The following is a 13,456-nucleotide window of genomic DNA, read 5'->3' on the forward strand; positions in this document are numbered from 1 at the left end:
AGACAAGAAACAAGAAATCTGGGAGAGATGCCCACTACCTCTGCTGCTGTGTAGAGGAGGAAACCAGGGAACGGACACTTGAGGCTCACCGAGCTCCCTACGATGCGTCTGGACCTCTTCACACTGTAAGTATTTATTTGTTCTTTTAAAATATCCAACTGTAACTTCATCTTCTTCTGCAGTCAGCTGCTAGATGGTATCAGTCTCCACATTTGGATCATTTAATATTCAAAATGGAAACAGAAGGTGTCGGATTCACCTGCTGATCAGGAATCGTTCTTATTCTTGGCAGTAAATTGGGAATAAATCCACTGTGCGCATGATTGACGGGAAAGTTGAGGAACTTTGAGAGAGTTGTCCAACAGGAGCATCACTGACACACGAAATAAACTATTGTTGATCTCAATACGTTTTAATGCTTCTTAATCAAAGCCTGTGTATTTGAAACATAACATAATTCATATTCGTTTACTCTTTTGGCAAAGTTTTATAGAAATCCACAATAAGGGAGCTGGTGCACGATCTATCCAGATGTGTAATGACTTTTCGGATCTGGTGTGTGCATGGTGGGGGTGGTGGGGGGGTGTTTCCGTGCTGACGTGATCAGTAGTGATAGAAAGATGAGTTAATAGACACGCACGGCGGAGGCAACCCCGAGCTTTCCCGTCAGCCGAGCGCGCACATGAGGGCAGAGTGAATCTGCAGTGAGCTGCGTATAGTGAGGGAGGGAGGACGCATCCATCCATTACTGAGGAAGCAGAGCTCGATGCAGTGCGGGAACAGATATCTAACTGAACCGTGCAGCCGCCTCTCAGAGCAGGATTGATGCTCGGCCAGCAGGACGGCCCCAAATTTAATTATTGGACGTGGCTTGCGTCAAAAGACGCGCTGGTGATTGATGTTCCTTCCTGTTCGTGATCTGTGGGCTGTGCGGTGCAGCCTGCAGTAGGAAACGCTGCAAGTGGAACAAAGAGCAGGAGTTTGGTATAAAACTGCTTCAAGTGGAAGTTTGATTGGATCAAACGTGTTCAAATTGTGACCCGGAGGCAGGTGTTTGCTTCAAGGCAGCTCCAGTTATAATGAAATGATATTTGTCATTAATGTTTGCCTTAGGCCAGCATACATCAGTGTTTGCTTTAGCTCAGGAGATAACAATGCAGGCATCCATTCAGTCCATTTACCCATTTACCCCTATTCTACTGCATCCTATCTCATCCTCATGTGTATTTGAGAACTAAACATGACCAGGTTGAGCATGTAGTGATCTGCACTTCTCAACTAAACATGATTCAGTTTTTCAAACCACACGATGGCTAAATGTGAAAGTGCTGTGCAGAAAAATGAAAAACTTGTTAAGAATAGTGTCTACATGTAACTCCTAATAAATCACAGTGATTGATTTAACACTGATTTTATATGAATTAAACAAACAGAAACAGTATAATGTGTTTATGTGCAGGTGGCACGATACATAGTTAATGCTTTGCATGCAAAGTAAATGATGCACTGAGACACAGTCACCCAGGGCGATGCAAAACAGAGGTGCCTGGCTTGAAACAGCTGGAACTTTATAATGTGTGCTCATCCCTGGGCTTTGTGAATCTACTTTACAAACATGCAGACACGAGAAGAAAGAGGAAAATGATGGAAGTTAACTGTGTTTTCAGAGAGCAGTCAATAAACGTTCTCCTGCAGTCGGTGTTGTACAAGTTCCCACTTCATAAAAGTCTAGTTCAGTTCACACAGTTAGATTCATTGTACGGCCCCTGAACGCCACACATATGCTGGACTGTTAAGCACTTGTGGTGCAGTGGCCAAACTGCATTACTGCAACTTTTGCATTGATCATATGAAGTACACTGACCGACTGGCAGAGCCGTAGGATTATTTTATTTTATCCCCATTTATGAGAGGAGGTGCAAATATTGTATGTTTCCAGTTCTCCTAATACTATCCCGGTAGGGACACAGTGAACAAAGCCCAAGCAGCTCACGTTCACCCTGCGTGCGATGGATGCTCATGTTCTTTAGTTGCTGAATTATATGTTCGGTGTGTGTTCAGTGAAAGGTGCTATTTTAATGCTTTCATGCACAACACTGCCAAAAGTCACTTTGGTTGAGCACACTTTAAGAGGTGTGATTTGATTTTTATTTGTGAAATAGGTTTAATTATGTTTGGACAGACCCAGATTTACAGTTACCAATGAAATAAAGGCAGCTCCAAAACGTTGAACTGTTCCTTTAAGTCCAAAAAAAGGTTTTATTTTATCAGTATAATTAATAATTACACTTGTCACACACACACTGCTTCCATCGAATCACGATTCGGGCAGTCGCTCAGGGACCCCACATCCGTTGGCTAAGCTCCAACAGTCAGTAAACCCTCCCAGGCAGCTGTGTGTGTGTGTGTGTGTGTGTGTGTGTGTGTGTGTGTGTGGATGCTGTATTGGTTGTTCCCTTTGCAGCAGTGGAAAGGTTCAGTGGATCTTTTCAGGCAGCTGCGTGACTTCAACACACTTTTGAAGCTGCATATTTAAAGTGCTGGTTTCCCAGTTTAGTAAAGCAGTGTGAATATTTCCACTGACTTTAATTAATTCCAATCAAGCTTTTCATCATAGAAATTCACTGGACTTTACTTGCAGGTGTTTGGTTGTTTGTAAAAAATGTCACTGTGTAAGCTGTACAGTTACATAGTAGTTAGTGGGCATTTAACAAGCTAAATGTATCTTACCCACATAAATAATATTGATGTTGGCAAAATAAAATGGGTTATATTAGATACAGATACAGAAAGGGGAAGATAATTCATTTCATTTGGCGTACTATTTGACTCTGCTATTCCTAAGCATATTTATAAAAAATAAACTCATGTTAATGATAAAGAAACTTGTGTTCTTATTCTTTTAACTATATATAGTTCAAGTTGTGACTTGCTTTCTCAGCCCTGACCACATTTCCACAATAGGATCGAATTCATTCCATATTTAGCTGGAAAATTTCACGGGTAAATCCTGCATTATTTCTGTCCAATCCTAAACCTCACTTACAGTATGTAGCATCTGCAGAAGTTGGCGTGTGGTTTTGTTCACATGATATGCATTAGCAAATGCTCACTGCAGCCATCTGTGGGCACTGCACAAAGCCTGTAGGGCTGCACACACATGATTTGCATTTACATATTATTAACATCATACAGAAACAGAATCTAAGTTCTCCAAAATAAAAAACCTTTTCTCCATTTCACCCTGCAGAATACGTCTCCCAGCGTTTAAGAGTAGACACCTCAAGTATGGCTATGTGTGTCTGTGTGCATCGGCTGCATGTGTGAGTGTGTTTGTGCGCTTGTGCGAGTGATTAATGAACGTAGCTGGATGGCGTCAGCAGGCCATGACAGCACGACTGCGAGGAAATCATTTCTTCTGACTGCTGATTCAGAGCTCATAGAAATTTTTGCTGATTGCTCAGATTACATCATAAGGGTGCTGTTATAACAACCCCAATCACAGCATCTCAGCAGAAGGTGGGGAGAGTTGTCATCAAAGCCGTCATGAGCGATATTAGCTTTCTTAGTTACTGGGGGATAGGCCAAGGTGGTGGGTTGTCATGTGGCAGCTTCATGTATAACCATACAGTATGTGCTTTTACACAAGCCATATGTGTTGTGTGAAAACACCATGTGTTGCTTCAGAAAGGACTGGACATTTGACTTTAAAGAATTATCTCTGAAGCTCCAACTGCATTGAAAGATCCTGAAATGTCAACATTAATGACCATTTGCATCAGGAGAAGAACAGTTTGCCTATCATGAATAGAGAAAATGTCAACAGAGGAGTGATATCTTTCATATTCTTCATTGCCATCAGTACAAAGACTTTGAAATTCTTGGTGAACGCACATGACAGAAATGAAAAAATGGTGAAAGCAGGAACAAAGAAAAGAGGAATGAAAGAGATTTGCCATTTGTAGAAAGAGGAAACCACCGATCAGCCTGGAGGAGGTGAACTACGACCAGGGCTTATGCACAAACCAAGCTGTCTGTTAAGTCATTACTCATTCTTCCTCTGTTATAAAATATTCTCTCAGCATTTCAGTGCTGAGTATTTTCTTCTTGGCCATTTGGTGCAGAAACTCTCAGCGCACATCATGAGGTTTATTGCGGAGTTCAACCTTTAGTCTCAGATGTCAAGTGCTCAGTGGGACGAGCTGTGTTGTGGGAAATTAGTTTGGGGAAGTCTGTAAGAAACGAGTGGGCTTAGATCCTCTGGTTATACAGAGAATAAAGTATCTACAGCTGTAAATAGATAACCAGTACTGCTGTGCACACATGAAAGGGTTAATCCATTCTGCACCGTCTTTGTATAAGTACCTACTTAAATGATAAAATGTGTTTGTCTTGTTGCTATGAAGTGCTTACACTACACACATTTGTGTGAAACCTTTAGAGAGAGCCAGGCTAGCTGCTAAGTTAAGATAATTGGCACCTTGTTCAATTCTTAATGCACAGACTTTAGGATGGCATCGATCTTTTCATCCAACTCTTGGCACAGGAGCCAGTCACACGATGGCGAGGCTTTGCTGCTCGGCCCCGTGTTCAGATGAGTCCGTAGCCACAGGGTGTTCGTATCTCATCACCTAGACATGCACAAAGTTAGTTAGAACACTTCTCTTACTTTGTGTCATTGCTGCATTGCACCAAAATCTCTAGGGCTGCTTTACATCGCTGTGGAGCTTCTGCACTTATGTTCAAATGACAGATCCCAACTGATGCTTTATCTAATGCCGCAGAGCAAAGGTGAGCAGAAACACCATACATCAACCTGCCATGATCCATTTGGGCACTTAACCCAGTCTCAGCGCCTCAGTGTATGCTTTCCACTCCAGGGACTGCAGATGCAAATAGAATAGCATGTTATTTTTTATTTTTATTTGCTGTTAGGCACAGTCACAACTACATTCAGGTATTTTACCACTATTAACATTAAATATTACTATAATCTCTATATTCCAAGGCTCATTATAGGAATATGAATACGTATGTTTCCTCTTTTGCTTATTGAAACCGTAGAAATGTATCCTGAGGATGCTGAGAGAGTGAGTCTTCTGTGAATGATTCACATATAATATCATTGCTGTTTCAGGTTGTTGGCAGTGGTGTTACTGTTTCAGATTAACAGAAGCCACTGACTGCTGTTCACCTTCAGGTCAACTTGAGATACACGTTTTTTGTTGCTACAATCAACGTCTTCCTTTATATGGAGCATTTTACATTAGTTAATATATTGTATTAATGCTAGTTATTAAGCAAAGACGACATAGAGTCTATTAGATAACTGTGTTCAAGTCAAACTAAAAACTGGCCTTGATAGTTCATGTGTTGTGCATGTGCAGTATATTTGTATTTGTGCAGCTGGTAATTATCCTGTCCATAACTGTGTAGCTAAAGGGCTCTGAAGTGTCCAAAGTAACTGCCATCAGTCACTGTGACTTTCTTTCTTGCACAAGTCAGAGATGCTTCAGGCCAGAGAGGTGATCAGTGATACTGTATGGAGCAGTCCACTGTGCTCCTGTTAATGAGCAGCGGTGATGGTCACAAACAGGTTCCTTTGTCTGACTGACACGCTACACTTCAAGGTGTTTCATGTTTCCCCCGAGGCTGTGGTTCCCCACTGCTGTCGTCAGCAAACTAATCACATGTCTGACTGCTCACTGGACAACTGTATATCACAGTTTGTTTGTAATAATCTGAGTGCTGCAGTCCTGGAAGTACTCCAGAAATACTTCAAGGACATGATGTGTAATTAAATGGACTGTTCTTGGGTTGTAGTTGTTGGTTTACAAGCTTCTGGCAGCTAACAGACCTATCACACATCACAATTACAATACATTACATTACCTAATCACAGCTTTCTTATTTTCAGTTTAACTGGATCATTAACATGCTGATAATATTTAGCTTCTATTGACACTCGATGGACTGTCAAATATGTATTAATTCTAGCATGTGAGATTGTGGTAACTTATGAATTCCCTTGTCTTATATTCATACATGTCTATAATGCTTCGCCTGAACCTGTTTATATCAGTAAAAGCAGTATTGAAATGAAACACTAGTGCAGTTATTCTTTATTCTAATCACAGTTTTCACTGTTTGTTTACTACATTGCAGTTTTTATCGGTTTCTGTGAGAAGTTTGGCTGCGTCAGTGTCAAAATGTTCATTTTTAGGTTCTTTTCATTGCCGAGAAACACTGCGCTCAACTGCTTGTGACAGACAGCTTTTAATCAAGCTAAACTTGTCTTTCTCTGTCTGTGCCCACAGGCTGATGATCTCTTCGACTGAGCTCTGACAGAACTGAGGACCTTTCAAATTCAAAACCAGCTGTCCCCATTTTCAGCACTATCCCAGCCAATGGAATTAGACATCATAAATTAATCATTAGTGTCCTGGCAGCTGACTGATTTTTCAGCATTGATAAACTGCCTTAAGTCTTGCTCTGTCTCGGAATACAAGACCAGAAAGACAAAAATAAAATAGGACGATCACATTTGCTACTGCACCTGGTGGAGTAAAAGCTCAATAGAGTTCAGTTGAGACTTTCAGTGCCAACTATCACTGTGCCAAGATGGATGATACACAAAACAACAGGACTTCCTTGGTCAAAGGTGCCAAGGACATCGCCAAGGAAGCAAAGAAGCAAGCTGCCAAAAATATTAGCAAAGCTGTAGATCGTGCCTCCGATGAATACTCCACTCATCGCAGCTACAATCGTTTCCAGAATGACGATGAGGAAGAGAACAACTACAACACTTACAGACAGCAAGATGATCACTACACTAACAACGCAGACAATGACGAGGACGGGGCCTCGAGTGACGCCACAGAGGGCCACGACGATGAAGATGAGATCTATGAGGGGGAGTACCAGGGCGTGCCTGCCTACAATGATGGGAAACCACGGGACGGTCAGGTGGCTCTGGGCCAGCCGGTTTCTGACAGCTTAAAGAGCCGCAAGGAGCTGGAAAACGAGAGACAGGCGGATGAGGAGGAGCTGGCCCAACAGTATGAGCTCATCATGCAGGAGTGTGGCCATGGGAGATTCCAGTGGCAGCTGTTCTTTGTGCTCGGCCTGGCGCTAATGTCAGACGGGGTGGAGGTGTTTGTAGTGGGCTTTGTCCTGCCCAGTGCTGAGACAGACATGTGTGTCCCCAACTCTGGTGCTGGATGGCTTGGTAAGTGTGAACCTCTCAAAACCCCTGTCACAACATTAACACCACAAGCTGCTTTTAATAAGAAGCACCTATGTTTTAAATAAGGTTTTCAGCAGCTTTAAGCGAGCATCACATTTAAAAACCTCACGTTTACAGGAAAATACCCACTTTACTTGGATTACAAAGTGCGTAAACTGACAGCCAAACACAAGATGATGGAGAACAGCAGTGTGTGTGTTCAGTGATGGAAAGAGGAAGCAGGTCAGAGCTAGTTTGGGAATTGATTTACTGAGTGGAAGCTGCCTTCATCAAACATGCTCTGAATCTCTGTGTCACGAGTCTGCAATTAGATTTAGTTTCATTTCCAACGACTATCACACAGTTACAAAGATCCTGGTACTTTGGACAGGTACGCTGTGAAATTCAGTTATAGAATAAACAGATTAGTAGATGTATTTCATTGTTGATGGATTGGATTTAGTTTTCCTACTTGCTACCTGCTAATTACGAGTGCTGTTTATGACATGCGGGGTTGTGCATGGAGACCAGTCGTGGGTGACACTGTAATCTCGTTAGGAGTGCCAGCAGGTTGTCATGGCACCAGGTATTTGGGTCCATGAGTGGGAGTTGTGTTAAACTAGATGGATCTCTCCCACACTAGGGTAAAGTTGTGTGCTTGTGTGCGTCTGTATGTTTACATGTGCTCTGTGTGCGATTTATCCTCATTATTTATCTCGCTAATATAAAAAGCAAGGTTAGAGTTACTTTTATTGTCTTCTCCCCTCAGAAGAGATTACTAAAACATCTACCAACCACATCACTCTTAACATACACACACATACAACATCAGGGCCTTGGTTATCTCAGTATCGTCCACCTCTCTGTGTCTGTCATCAAGAAGCCGCTCATTAATTAAAACATAGCTGCCAAGCACAGGTCATCTTTCTCAATACACTTGGTTGATGATCAGTACTACATGAAAGCATTATTCCCTTACGAACATGACAAGATTCATTTTTTTGTCTCTTCACAATATGATTGTGTGGTTGTATAACCAAAAAGAGAATGCTTAGCTTGTTTGTTTGGTGGAGCAGGATGGTTTATTATTCACCCAGATTTCATGCATATTCTGACTCATCTCTCAGTGGGAGACAGGAAGAGAATAGAAAGAATGAGTCATTGTACCAACTCACTCACACATTGCATAAATAAAGGATGTGAGTATATGCTCGGTTGTGGATGTGCGTTGAAAGATAACCCATACATAATAACTGACTGGATTTTTACCGCTGTTTCTCTGCGAGGGTGAGTGACTCGTTAAGTGGTCAATAAACGCCTCTTCAGAGGACGTATGTCTAGAAGGAGAGATTTAAAATGACGAAGAGAAATGCAGACGCATGCAGAAGGTTATTAGCATCATAATTAAATTGATAATTATTTAAAAAAATCATTATATGTGCATAGAAACACAATTAGCTGCATAAAGAGTGGTGCATCTAAAGTAGAAGATTGGTTAAAAACAACTTGAGCAACAATAGTGAAATAACCCTTATACAGAACTCAGTGACATTGGTATAAAGCTGGACCTCTTTTAAGATCCGACTGCCCATTTATGCTGAACTAAAAAGGAGGTCACATTAAAGGCATTCAATTTCACACAGGTACCAACGCCCCAATGGCAGCATGGCATCTAATGCATGTTTATGCACATTGGATATCCAACATTTTAACATCGACGATGGTGATTCTGCCAGTTTTTTACATTTAAACTTGAAACAAAGTTGATGCATGTTCATTTCAACATGCCCACAAATGCTTATGGTGCTGCGGCAACATGTGTTGTAAGTAGCATGTAAATATGGCCGTAATGAACACTAGCACATAATAAATATAAGACTAATAAAATGAACAAGATAGCAAATTAGTTAGCCCTAAGGCCGATGATCTTGTGCTGCCCAAGGCTGCAAATGACATAACAAGGAAACATGGATGTGAAATCTTAAATGTCACTCAAGTATGAGTGTGAGGACCAATTAGCTGGATTTACTGTAAGCCTGCGGTACTGTATGAATGAAATGAATGAAATAGGGCGTGCAAAGTGTCATCCAACTGCAAATTAAAGGCAATATTGTTCATAACGGTTCAAAAGAGCAACACTCAAAGGCAAGGCAAAAAGCCTTCAGTCATAGAGAGGGGCAGGGCATGGTGGTTGTTCATATGTGCACACTGTGTATTTAGTGAGTAGTAGTGAATAATGAAAAACTACAGTATCAGAGAGAAATTCAAAACCTGCTTCTTTCTCCTCTCCTCACAGTCGTTCTGTGTCATCGTTGTTATTACTGGATTGTTTTGGTAATTCTCAGACGCAACCCCTATTTCCAACATCAGAAAGGTGTGCATCTGCCAAGCACTGCGTTTGAAGCATACTGATGCCTCTAGTCTGAAAATGTCATTTTGTATAAGTCAGTGAGAAAACAAACAAAATGCACACCATCTAAAGAAGAATAAAAGATTATACATCCAAGAAAAATGCAAAGTGGAAATGCTAATTTGCCTTTTCAGAATAAACACAGTGGATGGTTTTATCTAATATCAAGGACGTTCTTAACATCTTCATTGTTCTGTGAATCTGTGAAGTGGTCATTTATTTTAATTCTCTTATGGTAAATGGTAAATAATCACCTTTAACCTTAAGTTAATAACTACTAAACACTAATGACAGTTTAACATGTTACCTGCATGATACAAAATAAAATAGATCCGTATGTTTAAAGGTTCACTCATGACAATTAAGGGAACATTTTAAACATTTTAATTTCCTAAAAATTAAAGAATTAAAACTAATTCATTAGCATAGATTTAGCCTAAAGAAGCAGCATGTTTCTCTCCTAATCCAGTAATCCCTAAGGGGTTTTCACCTCAGGTCGCTTTCCCTGTAATATACAGTAAGAAAAGATGTGGCGGCATTCAGATGTGGGGTGTCCCAGTTTTTTCTCCCTGCTCTTGTCTGTCCTCTCTGTTACCCTCCTGCTGTAATCCTTCTCTTACACCCTCTCACAGCCTCTCTGTGTCTCGTAGCCATGCAGGCGATCTGAAGATATGGGCTGGAGTTAATCTCTGCAGCATTGTGCTTCACTGCAGTTTAGCTATGGTAGACTGGCTCACGTACCTCCCCAGAGAAGGCGAGGGAGAGCGCGCTGCCTTCATAGACTTCCTCATCAATGCCTTCCCCTCCCTTTTCTCTTCCACTACATATGGCTTTAGTTTGTCTGCAGGTGTTTTTCTGCACCACAGTTGCATTTTAAGGATATTCAGTAAAATGTGCTCAGATTTTTTGCTTTTATAGTTGCTTTAGATGTATTATCACAGTGACAGATTGACAGATGAAGTAAATCAATTCAGTGCCATCATAAACAGGCTTTCATACAGCCTAAGGCTAGCTAATAAAAAAATCCTAGACAACATTTGTTACCTCTTCTTCACTCCATGTCTTTCTACAACAAAGCATCTCCAAAGGGCCTATTCACACTGTTCACAGTCCAGATAAAGAAGTCACTAATCAATGGGACTTTGCCCTAAAACCTAAATGACGGAACCACTGTGTGTTTCCTGTAGCGTGCAGGATTGATGAGTCAGGGACATGAACAAGCAGCTGGATTCTGGTACAGTTAAAATATGAAACAATATCAAATAAAGGAAAAGACACAGCACTAATATTAGACTTAATAAAAAACCAGCTAATAATAAACAAAATTATTATTAACACTGTGGATGTTACTATAATCAAACAAGTATTATATAGTGTTGATACTGGGATCACTTAATAGCTTTGTAGAAACATAAAGAAGAAATGTTCACTATTAACATAAACGTTTAGTCATCAATGTGTTGATTAAGAACATTTCAATTAAAGTTGCAGTGTGTAAGATTTAGTGATATCCAGTGGCAACGCTGCAGTGATCATCTCAAAGCATTTTGTGTTAACAAATCACCAGGTGGTGATGTTCAGTAATTAACACCAGAGGAATGTGTTTTATTTCTGGGGGAGCTCTCTTTCCTCCCGCCCTGCCTTCCCTTCTTATGCTCTCATCCCCTGCTGTAACCCACCTGCCAATCACACACAGTCCTCTGGGAATCCCCTCAAACCCGATGCTTGCACTTAATGTTCTGAATGTTCCCACTGAGGAAAATTAGAGCTTAATTCTTCTGGCTGCTGTCTGTCTGCCAGTGCTCTCCTCTCATCCATGCCAGGACACTGCAAGGCGGCGAGGAGAGGAAAAAACAGAGCAGAAAGGTGTCAACAGAGAATTACACTCACACATAAGAGCTAATTACTAAAGGAAAAAAAGGCAGCTTGCACGGAGACTGATGATGACAACTCAAGTGCAGGCGGAAATAATCCCTCCGGACGCAGAGACGAGCTGCACAGTGTACCGTTAAAGAGCGTAGACGCTTCCTGCTGGGAGCTCTTGGTTAAGAAACAGATTAACACAGCAGCTCACGTGGACGAGTTCATGTTGTTCTTACTTTGGTCCAGACTGAAGTAACTCGACATCTGTTGGACCAGTTGTCATGAAATACTGTACATTAGATAGATTACATAGAAACATTTGGGTATTTACCCACCAGGAAACTCGCTGATGAGGCATTTTCACCCTGAAATTATCCATTATGTCTTTTTCAGGTGTGAAAAATGGTGAACCTGCCCTTTAAGTGTCTTGACAACCTTTGGTAATTGTACAATTTAGTGCAGACAACTCTGTCTCAGGATAACTTCTAATCTCTTTGATCCAAAATCTGCAAAACTAATACTCTTCTTTTCAATTGCAGATTTACATTGTAATTACTCCTTGTTAGCAGATGTTAGCATAGCATAAAAATAGTTGGAAATGATTTGGAAAACAATAATAAAAACAGTGAATATACCTGAATGCAGGTTAGGCTGTGTAATAACTTCACTTGTGCTTTTTGTGCATTGTTGAGAGCTGAGGATTGAATGCGTGTTGTAGTGCTGCTGAAATGTGGGACCATACAGCAGAACTGGAGACTGTGGCTGCGGCCGTGGTGCTCTCATTACACAGTCTCGTGCTGCTTGTTGCCTGATGCTATTCAGACTATTTAGTTTAAAGTTGATGGAAATAAAACCTTTCAATTCAAATTAAAGCAGTGGAGCTACTGGTCCTGAGCTCCACTGCTTTTAACTGACCAGCACGCATTAACATAAAAGCCCTGCAGTCCTAAAGCAAGTGGAGGTTGTGACTTCTGACCTTAGTTTGAACCCTGCAGGAAATCAAATATTCATTCTCAGAAAGATTCAACCCCCTCCCCCTTTGTTATGGATACAGACCCACTGTGAGAGGGGCCATAAAACAAATGAGCTGGTGCTTGCAGATAGCATCTTCAGTACATGTATTCAGGTGCATTGTTTGTGTGTAGCTACACTATTTAAAAGATGTCACTACTTTGTGCACAATGCAGCAATTTTGATTTTCAGTTTGATATTTTGAAGCTGGCGGCAGTGTTGAGCTGTTCATATCTTGCTGCCTTTAGCAGAGTTGTTCCTGCAGTAGCAGTGCATAGATAGGTCCAGTGGCTGTCACCTGTAACGAATCGCTCGCTCTCAGCATCGTGTCTGCGCAGCTTGATAAGACCCTCTACGTTTGGCGTATCTGTCCCATCACCTCAAACACGGCGGGGAGGGAGGGGGAAAGAAAGAACGAGGGGAAAAGAGAAGGCTTCCTTTGCTCTGCAGGAGTTCTCTCTGGCAGTGTCTCATCAAACAATTGCATCTCACCCTCCACACGCATTAGCATTTTTATTAGCACATAGAGAGTAAAGTGGATTATTTACTGGCCTGGCAACCTCCACCCTTCTCCACCACTAACCCGTTTCCTTTATACTGCATGTGCCAGGGGACACGAAGAGAAATAACCCCGAAGCAGCAGCAAAATACAAATGCCCAGGCTTTAAAACCAGTCAAAGGAACTATTCCTCTGTTTCCCCTGCAGCCACTTCAAGAAATATCCGTACCTCACAGAGCCATTTCAGTCAGAGAGAATTAAGTGGCGTCAAATCTTAATTATCTCCCATGAGATATTTGATTTACAGAGAGCGGCTACTAAAGTAATTTAAAATTTCCATATTAAATACCAATGGATAAATTAAATATAATCGCATCCCCCATGTAAAAGAAGCCTCTGCCGAGGCACAAAGTGAGATTTCACAGCTGCTGTTATAACTTAATCCTTT

General features: G+C 41.3%; 1 protein-coding gene across 2 annotated transcripts in view; it reads left to right on the forward strand.

Annotated features, from left to right (window-relative positions):
• LOC113158186 (synaptic vesicle glycoprotein 2C-like) overlaps positions 1–13,456 on the forward strand; it is a 28,436-nt gene continuing 14,980 nt past the window's right edge. The window contains exons 1-2 of one of the 2 annotated variants that reach the window (XM_026353913.1): positions 1–125; positions 6,318–7,228. In XM_026353913.1, coding sequence (XP_026209698.1) covers positions 6,622–7,228 — 607 coding nt within the window. In that variant the 5' untranslated portion in view covers positions 1–125; positions 6,318–6,621. Of the gene's footprint in view, positions 126–6,317; positions 7,229–13,456 lie in introns of those variants that run through there. The other variant, XM_026353914.1, reaches the window with a different exon arrangement.

The sequence above is a fragment of the Anabas testudineus genome, chromosome 12 (genome assembly GCF_900324465.2).
Source record: "Anabas testudineus chromosome 12, fAnaTes1.2, whole genome shotgun sequence".
Classification (NCBI taxonomy): Eukaryota; Metazoa; Chordata; class Actinopteri; order Anabantiformes; family Anabantidae; genus Anabas; species Anabas testudineus.